This window comes from Mobula hypostoma, chromosome 4 (assembly GCF_963921235.1).
Source record: "Mobula hypostoma chromosome 4, sMobHyp1.1, whole genome shotgun sequence".
Lineage (NCBI taxonomy): Eukaryota > Metazoa > Chordata > Chondrichthyes > Myliobatiformes > Myliobatidae > Mobula > Mobula hypostoma.
Window position 1 is genome coordinate 128164612 of NC_086100.1, and position 21233 is coordinate 128185844.

Consider the following 21233-nt stretch of genomic DNA (forward strand, 5'->3'; position numbering starts at 1 on the left):
CGTTTTTACTCGAAACCGGCGTTTTCAAAATTATCTGGCATAGTGTGGACGTAGCCACAGTTTACACATGGAAATGTCTGGGTACAATTGAACAGGGCAGTGGTAAGGCCACACCCAGAGCACTATGCATGGTTTACATGTGGGAATGTCTGGTTACAATTAAACAGGGCAGTGGTAAGGCCACACCCAGAGGACTATTTATTTAAGAAAGGATATAATGACATTGGAACCAGTGTGAAAGAGATTCAGGCATCCAATTCTTGGAATGAGAGGATTGTTCTATCATGAGTGGCAAAGGAAATCAGATATATATTCTTTGGAGGTTAGCAGAAAGTAGGGTGTTTCTAATGGAATGTATAACATCCAAAGGGAGCATAAGAGGTCAGGTATTGAGCTGTATCCTCTCATTTTAAGAGAGGGGTCTTTAAGTGAGGGGTCTTAATTATGAGATGCAGTGTTGATGATTTAAATCTTAAGAACTTTCTGCAGAGGGTGATCAATCTCTGGAGCCAAGATCACTTTAGGTATCTGAAGAGGAAGTAGATATATTTTGGGAGATTGGGAAATGAGGGCAATTTGGAACTGGCACAGAGGAGGGGATGAGGCCTAGAGCAGGTCAGTCACAACCATGTGAAAAGGTGAGTTAGGCTTGAGGGGACAAGAGGCCTTTACCTGCTGCTGCTCGCTTATCTTCACAGGACAATGTTGACTCTGTATATAGGTGAGGAACAGCAGGCCGCTCTGCCATTCAACCCTCCACCAGTTAGTCAGTTCATTGCTGATCTGATTGTAACTCCATCGTCCTGTCTACCCTCACTATATATTTACGAGAGTTAAGAACTCCCCAGGGATGGAAGAAAGGCAATAGTCCAAAACCAGCTGGATTTGATAAAGTTCTTGATAACATACCTGTATGATAAATCTATTTGTCAGGTTATCAAGAGAAGATGTACATGGTGTTCGAAAAAAAACTAAGTGAGTGAATAGTTGCTCGGGCAAAGCACTTGGGCTGGTGGAGACTGCAAAATACTTTGTATCCTTGTAAGGGAGGCACAGTGCCAGCTGTAGGGTCGAGGTTTAATTCCTCCCACTGTCTGTAAGGAGTTTGCACGACCATGTGGGTTCCCTCTGGCTGGCGCAGTTTCCTCCCACATTCCAAAGGCCTGCAGGTTAGTAAGCAGAGGTCGTGCTCAGTTGGCGCCGGAAGCATGGTGACACTTGCGGGCTGCCGCCAGCACATCGTGGACTGTGTCAGTCGTTGACGCATTTCACTCTGTTTCAATGTACGTGTGGGAAATAAAGGCAGTCTTAAGATCTTAAATCCTTTATTTTGTTTAACTAATAATTTGTTCTTCCCCTGAAATGATATAAAAGAACAGGGGTTTTGGGAATGAATGGGAGAGGGAGAAGGAGAGAAAAAAAGAGTGAACACTTTTCAGTCTTGCTGTAGTCCATGACATTGCGAAAGGCCACCAAATTTCCCATATCCTGGCACAGTGGAGTTCGGCAGAAGTCTTGTAGTCATGTCTAAACTTGAGAACATGAATTTCTTCCTAATAACAAATAACACTTCTCTACAATTGACAATTAACTCAGTTACCAACAAGCTTGATATTCCCTTTAAATATTTGATTTCATTTAGAGATACAGGTCAGCAACAGGCCTTTCTGGCACAATGAACCCACACCTAACCTAATTACCCTAAGCCCAAGGTCTTTGAAATGTGGGAGCACCCAGAGGAAATCCATGCAGTCACACACGGTGGAAGATGGAATCAGGAAATAACCGTTACACTGCCTTGTCACCCCAGTATTGTAGTGGATCCTCCAGGAACATACAGGTTTGACTGTGTTAATGAGGTTGTATGACAGGATTGGTTTCAGAATCATCATTGCAAACCAGTTGACTTCACAATCTGTTTCCTCTGCATACCCCTGCTGTGTGAGAATCTTACCAACATGATGATGGTTGAGATGTGCATAGAAATAAATACAAGTGCATTGCAAACAACTTCCCACAGAGGAGCAGTATGAACAGTACATTTCTGAGCCAAGTTGCTTTGGCTGAATATACAGACTGTATTTGAAGGGAAGGTTGAGATTGTTTCTTCTGTAAAAAGAAAAGAGCCTTGGATAAATTGATGATTTTGTTATAAGATGCAAGTTCCATCACCTAGGCTATGCCCTCCTAGGTGATGGGACTTCCATCTTATAACAAAGTCATCAATTTCCCATCAGGAAAGAGGTACAGAAGCCTGAAGACACACACTCAGCAATTCAGGAACAGTTTCTTCCCCTCTACCATCTGATTTCTGAATGGACATTGAACCCATGAACACTACCTCATTTTTTTAAATAATTTCTGTTTTTGCACTACGTATCTTAATTTTACTGTTTAACGTACATATATACTTTAATTTTTTTCTCTATATTTATCATGTATTGCATTGTACTGCTGCTGTAGAGTTAACAAATTTCATGACGTATGCAGATGATATTAAATTTGATTCTGAAAAGTTAGATGAGTTTAAAACAGATTTTATTTGTACTTCCCTACTGTCTCAGAATCCTGGATGTTTCTCAAAGAAGAGGGAAGAATAAAGGTGGACATTAGATAGAGGTTTTTTAATCTTGCTCTGTGCTTTGTAATGGCTGGAATATCACAAAAAAATAACTGCCACCTGTTTCCAACTATGTAAACAGTGGAGCTGCTCCCTCACAACTCCAGTGATCCAGGTTTCAATCCAGATCTGTGGTGGAGTCTGCACTTTTCTCCTTGTGACTATGTGGCTTTCCTTTGAGTTTTTGGGTTTCCCCTCCCATATACAAGGTGCATGGGTTGGTAGCAACGTCCTCTCTCTTTTTTTTGCACCTGCATGGACCAATCATTGTTCTTAGTAGGAAATTTTTACACGGTTTGAAAACTGCGTGGCACTTTAACTAAAGATTATATAAAAGAGAATTCCAACTGCGCGGCAACAAAGGCTATGTGCGTGGGAGCATTTCAGTTACTGCGCGGCCTCTCACCCGTACAGCTTGGAGCAGTGGTAGGTAGCTTAACTGGCCACTCTAAATTGTCCCTAGAATATTGATGAGTGGTCGAATCTGAGAACAGTTGACAGGAACGTGGGGAGAATTATGTGGAATTTATTTAGGATTTAGTCAAACTACTGATTTGTTCTTTCCCCCCCTTACCACCTTCCCCCACCATCACAGGATGGACAGTGGCATCTTGAGGCCTCTCATGGAGTTGGAAGATGTTTGGATGAGTGGGAGGGAGGAACGGGGCTTGTTTTGCTGTTGTTTTCTTGCTTGTTGCGTTCTGCGCTGCTCTGCTGAGCATCATGGGTATGCTACGTTGCCGTGGCTATGGGAGGTGATACTTGCAGGCTGCCTCCAGCTCAACCCTATGTTGTGTTGGTTGTTAACTCAAATGACACATTTAACTCTGTGTTTCGACGTACTTGTCATAAGTAAATCTGAATCTGAACGTGAAGCACCTTTTGATTTAAGAATTCTTTGCTGCACTCAGTTCATCCTTCCCTCCTGTGACCCGATGGTATTCCAGTTTGCTTCCTCCTCCCAAGTAGATTAACTGGTTACTAGAAATTTCGGTATTTCAGCTGAGTAGCAGAATAGGGGGTGGGGGAGGAGTAGAGTCTATATGAGAGAGTAATTGACTGGAAATTCAGTGTGGAGATGGGATGATGGGAATTCTCATCAATAAACTGTAGTTTAAAACATATATAGAGTTAATCTTGCATCATTTGTATCTGAATAATTAGTGATGTTTCTTGGGGGACAGTCAAGGAAATTATGGATATGTTGAAAGAATTTATTGATTTTTTTTTATTAAGGTACAACACAGAATCGGCCCTTCGAGCTGCACCACCCAGCAATCCCCAATTTATCCCCAGCCTAATCATGGCACAACTTAGAATCACCAATTAACCTACCGACCAGTACTGTGGGTGGAAACCAGGGCACCTGGAGGAAACCCACATGGTCACTGGGAGAACGTACAAACTCCTTACAGGCAGCGGTGGGAATTTGTACTTACTAACTTGGCTTTTTTTTTAAGGAATTGATAAGTGGGCCATTGAGTATTTAATGAAGCTGCATTTAATACAGCTCCATGTGATTTGGCACCTAGGATCATGGCGCCCAGGCCAAAGGATTTAGTGGGCTTAATGCAGTGGAATTTCACAGAGTTCAGTGTTAGGCTCCCTGCTTTTCATGGTATATTTTGTGGACATTTCTTGGACTCTATATTTAAGGACGCTTGTGGATAATACCAAAATTGTCAGTGATTGCAAAGGAAATTGTATGCTGCAGTAGGATATTGGTGGATTGTCACATGAAGTTCAATCTGGGAAGTGCGAGGAGAGGCTGTTCCAGAAGGCAAACTAGGAAAAGGAATTAATAGAAACTGAGAAGCTTAGATCTTGGAGTGCAGACTTCATGTTCCCAGACGTAATGGGATTGGCAGATTAAAGGGTTTTTGTCCTTATGGCCAAGGTGCTGGGCTTAATGTGATGATCACAGTGTGCACAGAAGATATGAAGGCACTAGAAAGATAGAGGAAATTTATGAAGATGTTGTCGGGGTTGAGGAATTTTAGTAGTGAGTGAATAATCAATCTGCAGTTGTTTTCCACATAAATAATGATAGTGAGCAGATTTAATTGAAAAATGTGAAATTTTACAAGGCTGAACAGGACGAACAGGAATGGACTATTTCTCGCAGCAAAGAGGTCCATAACAAGGGAAGCCATCAAGTTAATTTGGTAGGAGAAGAACCAAAAAAAAAACTTCTTACCAGAAATGATGGGGTTCTGGAATTTATTGAACCTGAAAGGTCGGTGTTAGTAGAACTGCTCGTTGCATCTAAAATATAGCTGGATGAGCATTTGGAAGTTCTGAAGCACGCAGGGTTATGGGCTGAGCACAGGGAACTAAAATTGCTTAGGTAATCCCTCTTGGCCGGTGTAAATGTGATGAGTTGCATGACTTCTTAACATGATGTAAATTTCATTGTAAACTACAAGTCTCACCTTCTGTGATGCAGGTCTCTGCCTCAGACAGGAATCAGATCTGCTATCTTTAAAGACATCCAGCTGCACTGTATTTCGGTTGCTCCAAACATACTTTCTGATCTCTGAACTATTCTATGTGTCTCCTTCAGCTTGCTTCAGTGCAAAAATTGTCCTAAAGTCAATCTTAGTTGGAGGTTCTTAAAGCTCAGATACCTCTTGGTACCACTGGTCTGATTCCTTTCAAAGGTAACCTTTTTGCCTGTCTTGGGATTGACAAGAAGGATGTCATTGCTTCACAGGGTCCAGGGACTAAATAGTACCTGTTATATCAGGAATAGTATTTGAAAGTGTCAATCGTTTTGGGAAGTCATTGGACACCATTGAGATCAGAGAATTGGAAACAGGATAACATGGTGTTTGCATTCAAAGAGGTAACGTGATAAGTATGAACAGTCATGAAGTCATTATTAATTTACATTGAGGGCAAAATAGAGGAATTCATGATTAGAAGTAAACTTGAAAATCATCTGTATAACATTTACCAATTTATGTTTCATGAAGGGAAAAACCCTGCCTGAGGAACATCAATGATTTTAACCGAGAAAGTGCTGTGGTGACCTCTATGATATTGTGAAACGTCCAGTATCAAAAGATTCTTTATGAAATTTCACATGAAGGGTCACTGCATTAAACTCTGAGCTTTGTGCTTTCAGGGTAAACCCTGGGAATGAACGAGAAATAAGTTGGAGGATAGTTCAGTGAGTGCTAGCTCAGAGAATCGACGGATTGTCCCAAGGATTAGATCTGCACTGCTTCTACAGATTATTGAAACTATCTAAGAAACTGGGGCATGAGGAATTTTTCCACCACTTTTTCTTTGTGAACTTAAAGAAAGAAATATTTTGATGTAATTCGAGTGGTTCATGCTTAATTTATCGGAATTCTGAAGTCTATTTTTTGAGAGAAAATTCTTAAGTAACTAGGTCTTGTCATTTTAGAACCATACTGCAGATGTTGGTCTTTTTTTCAAAATGGTTTAGTAATGTAATATCTTTGTCTCATGAACTTTGTCAATTCTATAGCTGCTGTACGTAAACCCATTTCTCTGTCTCTCATAGCTTGTTCTCAATTAAGTAAATCATGTGGGAACTTGCGCCCTTTTCTTGCCAACCACAAAGAACATTGTTCCCATATTGAAAGAGACTGATCATTTTTCATGTAAGCGATTAAGAGATATTTGTAGGAAGAATGCTAGTAGGTATGCACAATTCATTACATTTTTGATTATAATTTATTTTTGAACTTTACATTTCCTTCAAGCACAGCTTGAACTTGTCAGAAATATTTGATACTCTGTTAGCACTGAAGTTATCATTCTGTAACATTTAAGTAAATTATTTGATAAGCATGGTTTATGGGTTTACAAACTCAAATAATTTAGTAGAACTCTCAACTTAGTCATGTGAGCAGATATTAAACTGAGATTAAATAGAATGACCAGATTTGGCCTTTTATTCTTGATCTTTACTGAGTTAGTAGATGTAAATTTGGTGAGAAGTAGGGGAAAATGTTGAAATTTAACTCAAGTTATTCAATGTCTAATACTAAATGAATTCCAATTAATTCTGCTTGGTACCCAAGTAACATAGATGTGGAATCCCAAAGTGACAACACAAAATGCTGGAGGAACTCAGTGGGTCAGATAGCATCTATGCAGAAAAATAAATAGCTGATGTTTCAACCGAGTCCCTTCGTCACGACTGGAAAGGAAGAGGGAGAAAAGCCAGAATAAGAAGATGGGAGGAGGGGAAGGAGTACAAGCTGGCAAGTGATAGGTGAAAGAGTGGAGGGGAAGGTAGGTAGGTGGGAGAGGGGGAATGAAGTGAGAAGCTGGGATGTGAGAGGTGGAAAGGGTAAGGGACTGAAGAAGAAGGAATCTGATAGGGGATGGCATTGGGCCATGGGAGAAAGGCGAGGAGGAGGGGCACTGGGGGAGGTGCTGGGCAGGTCAGGAGAATAGGAGAGATAAATGGGGAATGGAAAAAGTGGAGGGAGAGAGAGAGAGAGAAAAAAAATTACCAGAAGTTAGATAAATCAGTGTTCATACCATCGGGTTGGAGGCTACCCAGAAGGGATACGAAGTGCTGCTGCTCCAACCTCATTATGGTAGCAGAGGAGAGCATGGGCCAACGTATCAGAATGAGAATGTAAATTGCCAAGTTGCAGTCTCCATTCTTTTTTCTGCATAGAGAAAAGGCGCCAGTGAGATGTGAAGTGATTCTAATATTTAAAAGTCTGTATCTGAAGGAGAGACCAAATCCACAGAAGAAATTAGAACCTTGCAACTAATATTTTCACAATTTTATTGTTAATTTATGAAAGGTGTGGAAAATGGAAATTTTAACAAAAATGAAAGCAGATTTGAAAATTAAAGAACTGCGGATGTTGGACATCTGAAATGAAAATGGAAATGCTGACAAATCTCAGCAGGTCTGGCAACATCTGATGAAGGGGCTGAGACAGTCAGTTTTCCCGTTCTATGGATACCACCTGACCTGCTGAGTTTCTCCAGTATTATCTCTTTCCAATTCAAGTCTCAGGTCATTTTTGGTAAATGTGTTGTGGGAATCCTGGCCAATGTTTGATCCCCACCTACCCCAAAAAGTGAGCCTTCAGTAGAAACTATAAGGAGTTAGTCAGTTTTGAGGGAAATACTCAGGATTATTCCCTTAGCTAACATGAAGGGATTTTTCTTTTGATCAACAGATCCTGGTGCTTTGGTGGATGAATCATGAAAAAAATATGACTATTTTGGGACATTACACTCTTCGGTGGATTGCATGCCGAAAATCCTGTGAATGATAGAGCTTATCAGCAAACGTTGGAACAATGGCAGTGAATTAGCCTCAGCCTTTAAGGATCTTGCAAGGGGTTGGAAAAAGCCCGATTATTTTTTCTTTTCTTGGATTACAATGCAAGTGATGAGTTGCCTGTCATTTGTAAATGACAAAGAGAATGCAAGTTCTGCATCAATCTCTGATTTAATCCCTGAGGCATCGACGCCACCACCCTCACTCCCAGGGCCTCCACCACCTCCTCCACCTCCACCTCCTCCACCGCCACCGCCACCAGGACTCCCTCCTCCGCCATCGGGTTCCCGAGCTGGTCGTCAAAAACGAATACGCAGTTTCTTCTGGAAAACCATCCCTGAGGAGCATATTCGTGGAAAAACAAATATCTGGACAATTAGCGCAAAAGAACACTCCTACAGGATTGATACAAGGACTATTGAGGAGCTGTTCGGTCAGCAAGATGAAGTCAAAATTAAATCTGAGGCAGCAAGTTCAAGATCTTCGTTTAAAAGCAACAACAAAGAGGTAAAGATCAATTTTCTGTGTTTTAATGCAAAATATGAACTATTTTTGAATAAGTTGCTATAGTTTGTTCCCTGATATTCCCCATCCTGACTTTTCACTTGCCACCTGCCTATTACTTTCCCCTGGGACCCTCCACCTTTCCTTTCTTCTATGCCCCTCTCTCCTCTCCTGTCAGAATCTTTCTTCTCCAGCGCTTTGCCGGTTGTCAATTTCAGCCCATTCCCGGAGGGTTGATGGCATGATCCCATGTAATATTGAGGAAGTCCTGAACAGTTGGCATCGCTACCTCCTCAGATTGGCATAACAAACTCCACGGCAATATACTGAATGTGCAGGGTAGTTACCTTCATGTAGCGTCATATGACATTTGCTTTGTTCTTTTACCGGGCTTTTTTTTAATCCTAATGGGACTTTATTCTACAGAAACTGCTTCATGTTTTCCTGCATTGTGACATCAAAGTTCCTCACTCTCTGTGAACTAGATTGGGACACTGTGGGATTAAAAAAACAAACATTCAGTAGGTCTGAAATTACTTTTTTGTATTACAGATGCTGCTTGATCTGAGTGTAGCATTTTCTATTTTGTGTAAATGTCAGTTTCTTCTTTTGTCATTTTCAAAATCATTTAATAAAATGTGAGCATTTGTATAGAATTTGCAAAAACAAATGGTTAGTAACTGTGACTTCTTTTCCTGGTGAACAAATTTACCCGCCCCAGTTCCTCTATTCCCCATCCTGACTTTTCACTTCCTACCTGCCTATTACTTTCCCCTGGGACCCTCCTCCTTCCCTTTCTCCTCTCTCCTCTCCTATCTTTCTTCTCCAGCCCGTGGTCTTTCCCAGCCACCTGATTTCACCTATCACCTTCCAGCTAGCCTCCTTCTCTTCCTCCCACCTTTTTATTCTGGCATTTTCCCCCTTCCTTCTCAGTCCTGAAGAAGGGCCTCAGCCCAAAATGTTGACTGTTTACTCTTTTCCATAGATGCCGTCTGACCTGCTCCTTTCTTCAAGGTTGCTGGTGAACGCAGCAGGCCAGGCAGCATCTCTAGGAAGAGGTACAGTCGACGTTTCAGGCCGAGACCCTTCGTCAGGACTCCTGAAACGTTGACTGTACCTTTACCTAGAGATGCTGCCTGGCCTGCTGCGTTCACCAGCAACTTTGATGTGTGTTGCTTGAATTTCCAGCATCTGCAGAATTCCTCTTGTCTGCTCCTTTCTTCCATCATTTTGTGTGTTGTTTTACATTAACTTGTTCTCTTTGAACTATTGAACTTGAATAATGTGCTGACACAATTATAAAATGACAAATGTTTAAATTATTCATAGGAAAATGATAATTAACATTCTAAGGGACAGATGTTTTTTGTTTTAAATTTGTGTACCCTCTCCCCAAGTTTCTAGCAACAAGCCCTTTGGAATACCCATAACCAGCTGTTCAGCTATGTATCTAGAGGGACACGGCTGACTGACTTATCAGTTGATAATAGTGGTTGGCATGGATGCAAAGAGAGAGTAGAGGGTGCAGTCCAATCATAGTGATCAACAAAGACTCAGGTTTTGGTGAAATCCAATTGTGACCTAACACTTTACACATCTGTGGATTTCAGAACGTGATTTAAATTTCATTGCTGTAGCCTGTCCTTGCTATCCTGATATCAAGATTTCTTTAAATCTGTGACTCCAGGTATTCTGCCCTTAGGAGCAGGGTTAGTTACCCTGACAACTCTTGCCCAGTAGCACAAGGCAGGAATTAACTCCTGCCTGAGCAAGGACGTGGACCTGCTGCAGTTTGTCTGCTGCGACAACTGTTCTCCAGCAGATGTGACCTCAGTGCCTCTCCACTCTGCTTTGAAGCACATAGACAGCTGCAGACCATACATCAGCCTGCTGTTTATCAATTACAGCTTAGTACTGATGACAAAGCTTCAAAACTTGGGCCTTTGTACCTCCCTCTGCAACTGGATCCATGACCTCTTCATTGGGAACCACGGTCAATGTGGATCAGTACTGACATCTCCTCTTTGCTGGTAATCAGCACAGTTGTGTGCTTGGCTGACTGCTTTGCTTTAGTTTGCACTCTTGTGGCTAAGCACAGTTTAAATGCCATCTAAGTTTGCCCATGACACCACTGTTGTTATAGAATCTCAGATGATGACGAGTGAGATCGATTTGCTGGTTGATTAATGTTGCAACAAAGACCTCACACTCAGTGACAGCAAGGCCAGGAGATTGACTGTGGACCTTGGGAAGGGAAATTCGGGAGAACCCACACGTATTGTTCTCATTGGGGTGGGGGGGGATCAGTGGTGGATGGGGTGAGCAACTTCAAGTTCCTGGGTGTCAGCATCTTGTAGGGTCTATCCTTGGCTCAATAGATTAATGCAATTATGAAGAAAGCATGCCAATGACTCTACTTCAGGAGTTTGAGGAGATTTGGTACAGTATGTCACCAAAGACTCTAACAGCTTATGGTTGAGAGCATTCAGACTGGTTGTATCACAGCCTGGTGTGGGGGCTTCAGAGGATTATAGACTCAGCCAGCTTCATCACAGCCACTGACAACATCTCCAAGAGGCAGTGCCTCAAGAAGGTGGCATCCAACACTAAGGATCCTCACCATCAGGACACACACTCCTGCTGCCAGCCCTGGGGAGGAAGTACAGCAAGGAACCTGAAGACCCGTTCTCCATAATTCAGAAATGCTTCTTTCCCTCCGCCACCAGAGTTTTGAATGGTCCATAAGCCCAGTGCATTATACTATTTTATGCCTTTGCACCGTGCTGCCGCTGTAAAATAGCAGGTTTGAAGTCAGTTGTAATATATCTGATTCTGGTTTCTCTGCTGGGATCTGCTTTGCTGTCCACCCCTCCACTCTTTACTGAAACCCAGTGCTTTCGGCTGTAATCTTGTGTCACAGACTGTCCTGCTGGTCATTCTGCTTGGTGGGAGACACTGCAGATAATGAAGTTCTGCTGATAAATTTAGCTGAACTTCCACATCTCAGGCTTTAAAAGGATTTTTCTTGACCATAAACTGGTGCTCTTTTCATTCCTTCTCTTCCTCCTTCAATACTGTTGCCCCATTCTCTTGATAACGTCACAATATTTAGCCACTAAAAGCAATATTGCAACCTTTAACCAATCTATCTGATTTCTACCATCTAAAAGAATATTCATACAAATTATAAGCATAGTTTACAGCACATTTAAGTACAGATCTGCAGGTTATATTTATTCATCCTCTTTACTCTCCTCAACCATTCCGAAATGAAATGTAAATCTATTCAAATGTTTAAAAGCACAGGTTTTTTAAAGATATTTTAGATGGTGAATTTTGTAAACCTTTTAATTTTAAGATAGATTAAACGTGCGGTTTTAGTGAAACAATATACTCCCAATGTAAGAGTTTCTCAAGATGTTATACAGATGTGCCAAGGAAAAAATTGCAAAATCGATACTATAGCAATAAAATTTAATGGTATTTTAATAACATTAATATGAAGTTAGTGACCCAAGATTGTGATTTGTAGGCTGCGTTCTTTTTCCTGAATAATAACTTGGCTAAAGCAATGTAGAATTCCAAAACCTGCCAGCATTTTAGCTCGTTAAAAATGATTCTGGTATACTGGAGTGACTGGGTCAGCCAGAGAACTGGGAAGATGAGGAGAGGTACAATTAGTCTAACTTGTGGTGCTCTTGGTTTCCTGGTCATTAAAGATAATCACTTTAAAATCAGGAGGTGGAACAGTATGATTACTGTTACTCCAATCTCATGATAACGTCACAATAATTAGCCAGTAAAAGCAATAGGGCAATACTGGACCATTGAATCTAGCTTCTACTATCAGATTCTGATGAATCTGATTTCTAAAATCAGTATGACCATCCAGATGCTGAGTTTGAAATTCAGCTGCCATTCCGGCATGACGTGGGAACTGACTCTGAACGTTTATTGCTGAAGAGTAAGAAAAGACCATTGGGTGGTCAGGTAATTAAAACTGCTTCCCTCTACATTTCTCCCCAATGACCTGCATTGGCTGGCTTTGAACAGGCATGATGCTATTCCAGTATTTATAGTCTTGTCCCAGAAGCTGATTACTTGTCGTCTGTAACGTGCTGGAGCTGCAGGGCGGGGAGAGCAGGAGTAAACAAATGTAAGTGTGAAAAGAGACCACGAAGGGGTAGAACGCCGTTGAGGGAAGAGCTGCAAACTGTAGTTTGCACAAGCAATAACAATGCCAGAGGAAAGGATGAAGTGGGCCAGCAATAGAGCTTAGAGACTAAACATGGTTCCAGAAAAAAAAATGGTGGGTTATGACATTGTGAACATTCATTCTTCTTTTCAACTTTGCAATTTGCGCACTCAGTGCATAGTTTTTAGACAAAGGGAGACGAGTAAAATGGTTATTACATTGTACTCTTGAGCGAGCCGGCTTAACAAGGTGGTCTAATACTGTGTGCCCGAGGTAGTCATGCTCATCAGGAGGTGGCGATCATCACCCCGCCAAGAAATGCATCCCTTTAGTTTGCTACTGCCAACGTTGGTTAAGAGCACTTAGCTTAATTTGACAGAAGTGTATATTGATTTTATAGAAAATGTGTTGCTCCGAGAAATTCACCTTGTTCCGATCTGAATGTTCGTTGCCTTTTGAATGGAGTGAACATTTAAGATTAGGTAGCTCAGTTGGGATAAGAAAGGAGTCAGTTAGCTAACTGATGGACGGTTGCAGACGGGGTAAGAGTGGGGAAGTTATAAAAGCATTATATTGACTGGCTAAATGCCACAAGATGAGAGATTTGAAGAGCAGATGAAGAAAAAATATTAAATGTTGAAATAATTTGTGGAAGAATATCTTTACACCTTATTTCAGAATTATTATCACCGGCGTGTGTTGTAAAATTTGTTAACTTGGTTTCTTATCATTGGGAAATGAGGAAATTCAAAATGGGTAGGACAATAAATTGACAGTACAAAATTTGTGTAAATGCCAAATGAGATTTTAAAAGGCACATGTCAGAAAGAAATCCTTCTTTTCAACCGTGCACTGCCTTACTTGAAGTTTTGTGTCATCATTTGTGATATACCTTGGCCATAATTTTCCACTACATTCGGCACATAGTTTTAGTTGGCACTATGCACACTGTAACAATCTATTTCAAGTGCTGTGGCTTAATACAGTATATCATAATTGTTTAATTGAACCCAATGGTTAATAGAATTCTGGCACAATTTCAGTTGTTTCTGTTCTGAGTTGTTTTATTCCTGTTATCGCAGATCAATATTCTGGATGCGAAAAGAAGCATGAACATTGGAATATTTCTGAAGCAATTCAAAAGGTACGATACTTCTGAGCCACTGACATTTGTTGTATTTTCCCCTGTACGATAAACTCAGGCAAAGCTTGAAATCTTGCTATTCTGTGTCTGCCATGAAGTGCTGGTGTAGAACAGACTAATTATATTGCTTCAACTTTAGGAGGTGTATATTAGAGAAAGTAATCTTTTGCTTTTACTAGTAATTTTAATGCCACACTGGACACATACTAACATACCGTTTGAGTTAGTTTTAGGGGATCATTTTCCAAAACTAGAGCAATATTGTTGAAGCTTAATAACCTAATGCCTCAGAGCAACATTTACTGCCTGGAACTAAAATTAAAGGTCAACACTTAGCATTGTGTGAAAGGCATCAGAAGTGTTCCCTGTCATCAATGACTTTCTACTGTAGTAGCATTGGGATACATTATGCTTTTCAGTCATATCAGTTAAATTCAATCTCCGTGCTAAACCCAGTCAAATGATCTATGTTGCTATCTTTGCTTCCTGGAGCTCTCAATGTAGCTCGAGTTACCATTCCCCAAACCCTGGTCATCTTCAGCCTCATGTTCAGTTAGTTATTATCTTGGAAGTCTATCTTCTACATTAAACCATGCCATCTATTTATTCCTCATCGACAAGCAAGCAAACAACCGGGCCCGAAGAGCACTGGAGTTGTGTTCTTGTTTGAACACAGGCCGATAATGTTGTTTGGCACTCCCTCTCTAACTCTCAACTCCTATTTACCTGAGTATGTTTGGAGCCACATTAGTTGCTGGTTCAGTAAAGGCTTCAAGCTGTAATTCTCATCCTTGTGTTCAACGTCATCCAAGGCCTCACCCCTATGTCTGCAGTCTGCTCTAACCTTGCAGTCCTCAAAGACCTGTGCTTCCACAGTACTGGCATCTTACAAGTTCTGTAATTTTTTTCCTGTAATCTCTTCTTCTCCATTTCTCTCTTGTAAGATGTTCCTTAAAATAAACCATATGGTTAGCCAAAGAGGTAATCTCATGTTTTTTCAAGTTTGCTTATGGAAGCCATCTGGCCAATCTCTCAGTGTCCCATTGTGTTGCTCACACGCTTATCAATTCCACCCAAATTTTTCTGTCCCTCACCTACACTAGTGGCACTTTGCAGTAACTTAAAAGCATGTCCTTGGGATGTGAGAGAAAATCTGAACCGAAGCTCATCGAGCTGCAGCTCCAGTTCCTTAACACGGTCTCTTAAGGAGCTGAGGCTTGGTGCACCTTGAGCAGATGTAGTTATCAGGGAGACTGGAGACTTCCCAAAATTCCCAAGTCTCACTCAAGGAACATGCCACTAACTCTGGACACATTCTCAATGCACTAGCTACATACTAACAGACAAAAATGTGCTGAAAACTTACTTAGAACCTGCGCCTGTGCTTGTCTAAGCTTGTTCTTGATCAAGCTTGTTGAGGCAAAGCTGAACCACTCTAACACTGCCTCGCTCAAACAATGGCCATTCTGCTTACACTCCCTTCTTTTTATTGGCCCAAATAAAATTTACACTCGACGAAACTTGCAGTTTCTAAATGGCTCACACCCTGCAAGATGTCGCTGTCTCACTTGCTACTTCAGTGACTCACTCCCGAAGGGATTTGCCGTTTTCAAATGGCTCCTGCCTTGCAAGATGTTGTTCTCTCACTTGCTACTTCAAACAGTGACTTCTCGAGGATGACTGCAGAAGGTCCTGTGGCAGTCTTTCGATGTATACAGTATACAACCTGAAATTTTTGCTCTTCGCAGACATTCATGAAAATAAAAGAGAAACCCGAAGAATAGATGACATTAAAATGTTGGAACCCCAAAGCTCCCTCTCCCCTCTCCCATGCAGAAGCAGCAATGAAGCATCAACCCTCTCCCACTTAGCTCAGCAGGAAGCATCAGTGCCCGCCACCCACCACGCAAGCGATAGCAAAGCCCCTAAAGTAGAGGCCACGATCTGCAGTCCAACAAAAGCTAATTGTTCACCCGACAATTCGACATACAACAGGCTCTCTTTCTCCCTAACAAGGGACAGAGAACTGTCAGCACAGTGCGAGGGAGACCAAAAAGACAAAACAGCTCACAAACTCCCCCATCAACGAAAGAGAGAAAGCAATCGCTCAAGTACAGAGGCCTCAGACAGCCGAACTGCTGATAGCAATGTTCTGTATCTCCTATGACACCGTAGTTGGTGACACTGGCATAGAATCCAGTTCATCCACAGGGCCTTACCCTGAAGGCAAGCGTCTTCCAAGCCGCATCCTTGTGATATCAAGAAACGGCTGGTCGGTAAGATCTGGGAGCAAGAATCACCGCTGTAAAGAACTGCAATTTGAGTGCAGCTGTAGATCATGGACTCTGACAGAACCCCATCCACCTTGAAAAGGAAAACAAAAAGACATTAAAGGGAAGTAATTAAGCTGTTGCGCAGATGGGCTCGAAGCCGCCCTCTGGCAAAATTCTAGCTCCAATTTCCATGTAGCACAGAAGAGTTTTCTGTATTGTCATTGTTAAGGTACAGTTGCAAGGAAAGGTTTGTAAACCCTTTGCAATTACCTGGTTTTCTGCTTTAATTGCTCATAAAATGTCTGATTCTCATCTAAGTCACAATAATAGACAAACACAATCTGCCTAAACTAATACCAGATAAACAATTATTGTACTATTTCTCATCAATACCGAGCACACCATTTAAACAATCACAGTCCAGGTTAAAAAAATAATGAACCTTTGGGGTAACACCTTCTACAAAAGCTGTATTTTAGAATGCATCAGTGGTGGGGAAGATGCTGGAGTCAATTATAAAAGATGAAATAGCACATTTCGATAGCAGTAACAGGATTGGTCCGAGTCAGCATGGATTTGCGAAGGGGAAATCATGCTTGACTAATCTTCTGGAATTTTTTGACGATGTAACTATGAAAATAGACAAGGGAGAGCCAGTGGATGTAGTGTACCTGGACTTTCAGAAAGCCTTTGATAAGGTCCCACATAGGAGATTAGTGGGCAAAATTGGAGCACATGGTATTGGGGGTAGGGTACTGACATGGATAGAAAATTGGTTGGCAGACAGGAAACAAAGAGTTGGGATTAGCGGGTCCCTTTCAGAATGGCAGGCAGTGACTAGCGGGGTACCACAAGGCTCGGTGCTGGGACCGCAGCTATTTACAATATACATTAATGATTTGGATGAAGGGATTAAAAGTAACATTAGCAAAATTGCAGATGACACAGAGCTGGGTGGCAGTGTGAAATGTGAGGAGGATGTTATGAGAATGCAGGGTGACTTGGACAGGTTGGGTGGGTGGGTAGATGTATGTCAGGTGCAGTTTAATGTGGATAAATGTGAGGTTATCCACTTTGGTGGCAAGAACAGGAAGGCAGATTACTATCTGAATGGTGTCAAGTTAGGAAAAGGGGAAGTACAACAAGATCTAGGTGTCCTTGTTTGTCAGTCACTGAAAGTAAGCATGCAGGTACAGCAGGCAGTGAAGAAAGCTAATGGCATGCTGGCCTTCATAACAAGGGGAGTTGAGTATAGGAGCAAAGAGGTCTTTCTGCAGCTGTACAGGGCCCTGGTGAGACCCCACCTGGAGTACTGTGTGCAGTTTTGGTCTCCAAATTTGAGGAGGGACATTCTTGCTATTGAGGGATGCAGCATGGGTTCACAAGGTTAATTCCAGGGATGGCGGGACTGTCATATGTTGAAAGATTGGAGCGACTGGGCTTGTATACTCTGGAATTTAGAAGACTGAGAGGGGATCTTATTGAAACATACAAGATTATTAAGGGATTGGACACGCTAGAGGCAGGAAACATGTTCCCGATGTTGGGGGAATCCAGAACCAGAGGCCACAGTTTAAGAATAAGGAATAGGCCATTTAGAACGGAGTTGAGGAAAAACTTTTTCACCCAGAGAGTTGTGGATCTGTGGAATGCTCTGCCTCAGAAGGCTGTGGAGGCCGATTCTCTGGATGCTTTCAAGAAAGAGTTAGATAGAGCTCTTAAAGATAGTGGAGTCAAGGGATATGGGGATAAGGCAGGAACGGGGCACTGATTGTGGATAATCAGCCATGATCACAGTGAATGGCGGTGCTGGGTCGAAGGGCCGAATGGCCTACTCCTGCACCTATTGTCCATTGTCTATTTAGAGTCAGGTTTTCCAGTCAATGAGATGAGATTGGAGGTGTGGCTTGTAGAGGTAATGCTGAAGGAGGTGAAAAAGGGTAACAGCAAAAGACCTGCAGAAATCTCTAGAATTTGCTGAAGTCTCTGTTCATGTGTCCACTATAAGAAAAACACTGAACAAGGATGGGGTTTATGGAAGGACACCACTGCTCTCCCAGAAAAGCATTGCTACATGTCTCAAGTTTGTAAAAGACCACCTGGATATTGCACAATGCTTCTGGGACAGTGTTTTGCAGACTGATGAAACGAAAATTGAACTTTTTGCCAGAAATGCACATTGCTATATTTGGAGGAAAAAGGGCACTGCACACTAACACCAGAACCTCATCCCAGCTGTGAAGCATGGTGGAAGGAGCATCATGGTTTGAGGCTGCTGTGCTTCCTCAGGGCCTGGACAGCTTGCAATCGAGTGAACAATGAATTCAAAATTGTATCAAGACATTTTACAGGAGATGTCAGGGTAGCAGTGTGTCACCTGAAACTTAATAGAAGTTGGATGATGCAACAAGACAGTGATCTGAAACACAAAAGTAAATCGACAACAGAATGGTTTAAAAAGAAGAAAATTCACGTTTTGGAATGGCCAAGTCAGAGTCCAGACCTTAACTCAATTGAGATGCTGTGGCATGACCTGAAGAGGAATGTTCATGCAAGGTATCCCAGAAATATTAATGAACTGAACGAGTTTTGTATGGAGAAATGGTCTAAAATTCCTCCTCGCCATTGTGTAAGTCTAATCAGGAGCTACAGGAGACATTTGATGGAGGTTATTGCTGCTAAAAGAAGTTCCTCCAGATATTAAGTACAAGGGTTCACATACTCTTTCCAGCCTGAACTGAGAATGATTAAACAATGTGTTTAAAAAAGACCTGAAAAGTACAATTGTTTGTGTGTTACTACTTTAGGCAGATTGTGTTTTTCTATCATTAAGACTTGGGTGAAGATCGGACCACTTTTTTATGAGTAATTAATGCAGAAAACCAGGTAATTGCAAAGGGTTATCAAACTTTTTCCTGCATCTCTATATCCGTTCACCATTTGCTGAAAGAAATCATCTTGTTATCACTTGCTTGGCAAGATCTTAGCGATGGCAAAAGCGTGTCCTGGAGCTTCTTGCCTTACCACAGAGATGGCATTTCAAACCCCACTTTACTGTGTTCACAACATTCCTGAGGATGTGAGGAGTGGAATATAAATAAACACATGAAGCTACAGCCCATGCCTGAAAGTAACAAGAGTCCAGTGGTTGATGTATGGTGTGATTATTGCTTCCTTTAATTGCCAAGTAGAGAGTCCAGCCATTCACCATTAATGTCTCCAGGTCATCTATGAATTGGTAATGGCCTTACTAGCAATTCCTACATCCTGGCGAACAAACAAGGATAAGACCTAAGTTCCCAAATCAAAATCGAATAGGAATTTGTCTTCAAGTAAGCATACACCTATTTGTATTTGTCACCCTTAGGTTCTAATTTATTCCCCCACACCCTGTAGCTTGTAGGCTTTTAAAAAATAATTTGGTGCTATATAAACATTGTTTCTTGAATTATTGATATTGTGCTTCTGGAAATTGTGAGTCATGGTGCTTCTGGAGGTTTTTCATGAACTGACCATGTTCCTTCCTTCAATGCTGACTTCAGTACAACCCTTAATATCATCAAAACTGGTAGTAACAATGGTTATTAACTTGCTCTGACCGGCAATATCCAGGTTTACCTGTAATGTTATTAGCAAAAACATGGGACTCAAGGGCCCAATTTCTAGCGCTGCAAATTTTTAATGAGTCATTTCCCAAGCTGCTTTTATAACTCCATAGGTTAATTAAATGCAATAAATAACCACACAGAAATATGTAATGTTTGGTTTTGGCTTCTCAGTAGTAAATATGTCATTTCCTGGTGAATGATTTGTCATCTTTTACCTCCCAACATCCTCTTGTATTCAAAATCTTGCAATCCTCTTAACATCTGTGCTGTTGCAGAATTTGTTTTCCTTTTATAGATGTATGTTAAAAGGCCAAACCGCTTTATAAAATTAAAATTTTAACCATGAACAGTATATCGTGTGAACTTGCTATTGTAATACTTTTGAATAAAGATGTGTAGAAGTGAAGGAAATAAGATAGTGGCTTGCATCTCGCATATACCATTACTAATTCTGTCTCTAGGATCACTTACCAGAACTACAGTGGTGAGAAGAAAATGATGAAGCAGTGCACATATGATGAAAAATACACCTCAAGCATCTTTTCCAAATGAGTTAAAAATACCTGTGATATTTTGTTGATTTTAAACACAAATACCTAGCAAAGGCTCAGCCAGCATTTGTCCTCAATAGGGTTAAAAAAAAATGATTGACTTGTCAACCAGCAAACATGGACTGAAAAGGACATTAAAATATGTATCTCTTACTTGTTAATTCCATTGGCCTTTTAATATTACTCCAGTTTACCTCAAATTGATTAGTTATCAGGTTATTAGGGATTACTTATGGGAGTTGTTAAATTAGTTGCCATAGATCATCAGGTCCATTGATTAGTTTGTGTTATTGCAGTGCAGTGGTGAGAAGAATGTTGCTTTATATAGCTGTTGGCTCTGAGTCTCTTCTCTGTATGGTAACTACTGATTTTCCCACCTGTTTGCTAAAATATAAACCTGCTTCAGCTGGGATGAAGTCACAGAAAAATAGAGTGATCCACTTGTACCGCTAACCTAGTGGGTTCTGTGGCAATGGTGGTGCTCATTCTGTTGATTCAAAAGACTCTGGGTCCAAGACTTGCTTGGAATTTGCAAACACTTACGCTGATGATCTAGGAGACCTGCATGTTAGAATATTGTATATTGGATTGCATGGCAAACTGAATTTCAGTTTATAAAATTTAAAAGGTTCGGAGGCACTCCTTGAGTGCTTTGTAATAGCCGGTTTATTAGGTACACCTTTACACCTGGTCATTAATACAAATAATTAATCAGCCAGTCACTTGGTGCAGTAACTCATAAAAGCATGCAAACACAGTCAAAAAGTTCAGCTGTTGTTCAGACCAAACCTCAGAATGGGGAAGAAATGTGATCTAAGTGATTTTGACTGTGGAATGAATGTTGGTGCCAGGTGGAGTGGTGTGAGAAACTGCTGATCTGTTGGGGTTTCCATGTACAACAGTCTCAAGTGTGCACGGCGAATGGTGCGAGGAACAAAAACATCCAGTTTTTGTCCTCTCTCACACCATCACCGACTTTGTCCGCTCAGGGGATCTCCCATCCACTGCTACCAACCTTATAGTTCCCACACCCCGCACTTCCCGTTTCTACCTC

The 21233-nt window shown here is 41.3% G+C and overlaps 1 protein-coding gene across 3 annotated transcripts in view; it reads left to right on the top strand.

The window, feature by feature from the left end:
• fhdc1 (FH2 domain containing 1) overlaps window positions 1–21233 on the top strand; it is a 106451-nt gene that overhangs the window by 12636 nt on the left and 72582 nt on the right. For all 3 annotated transcript variants that reach the window (XM_063046494.1, XM_063046495.1, XM_063046496.1), the window contains exons 2-3: window positions 7801–8411; window positions 13686–13747. In XM_063046494.1, the coding sequence (XP_062902564.1) occupies window positions 7893–8411; window positions 13686–13747 (581 nt within the window). In that variant the 5' untranslated portion in view covers window positions 7801–7892. The remainder of the gene's footprint in view (window positions 1–7800; window positions 8412–13685; window positions 13748–21233) is intronic.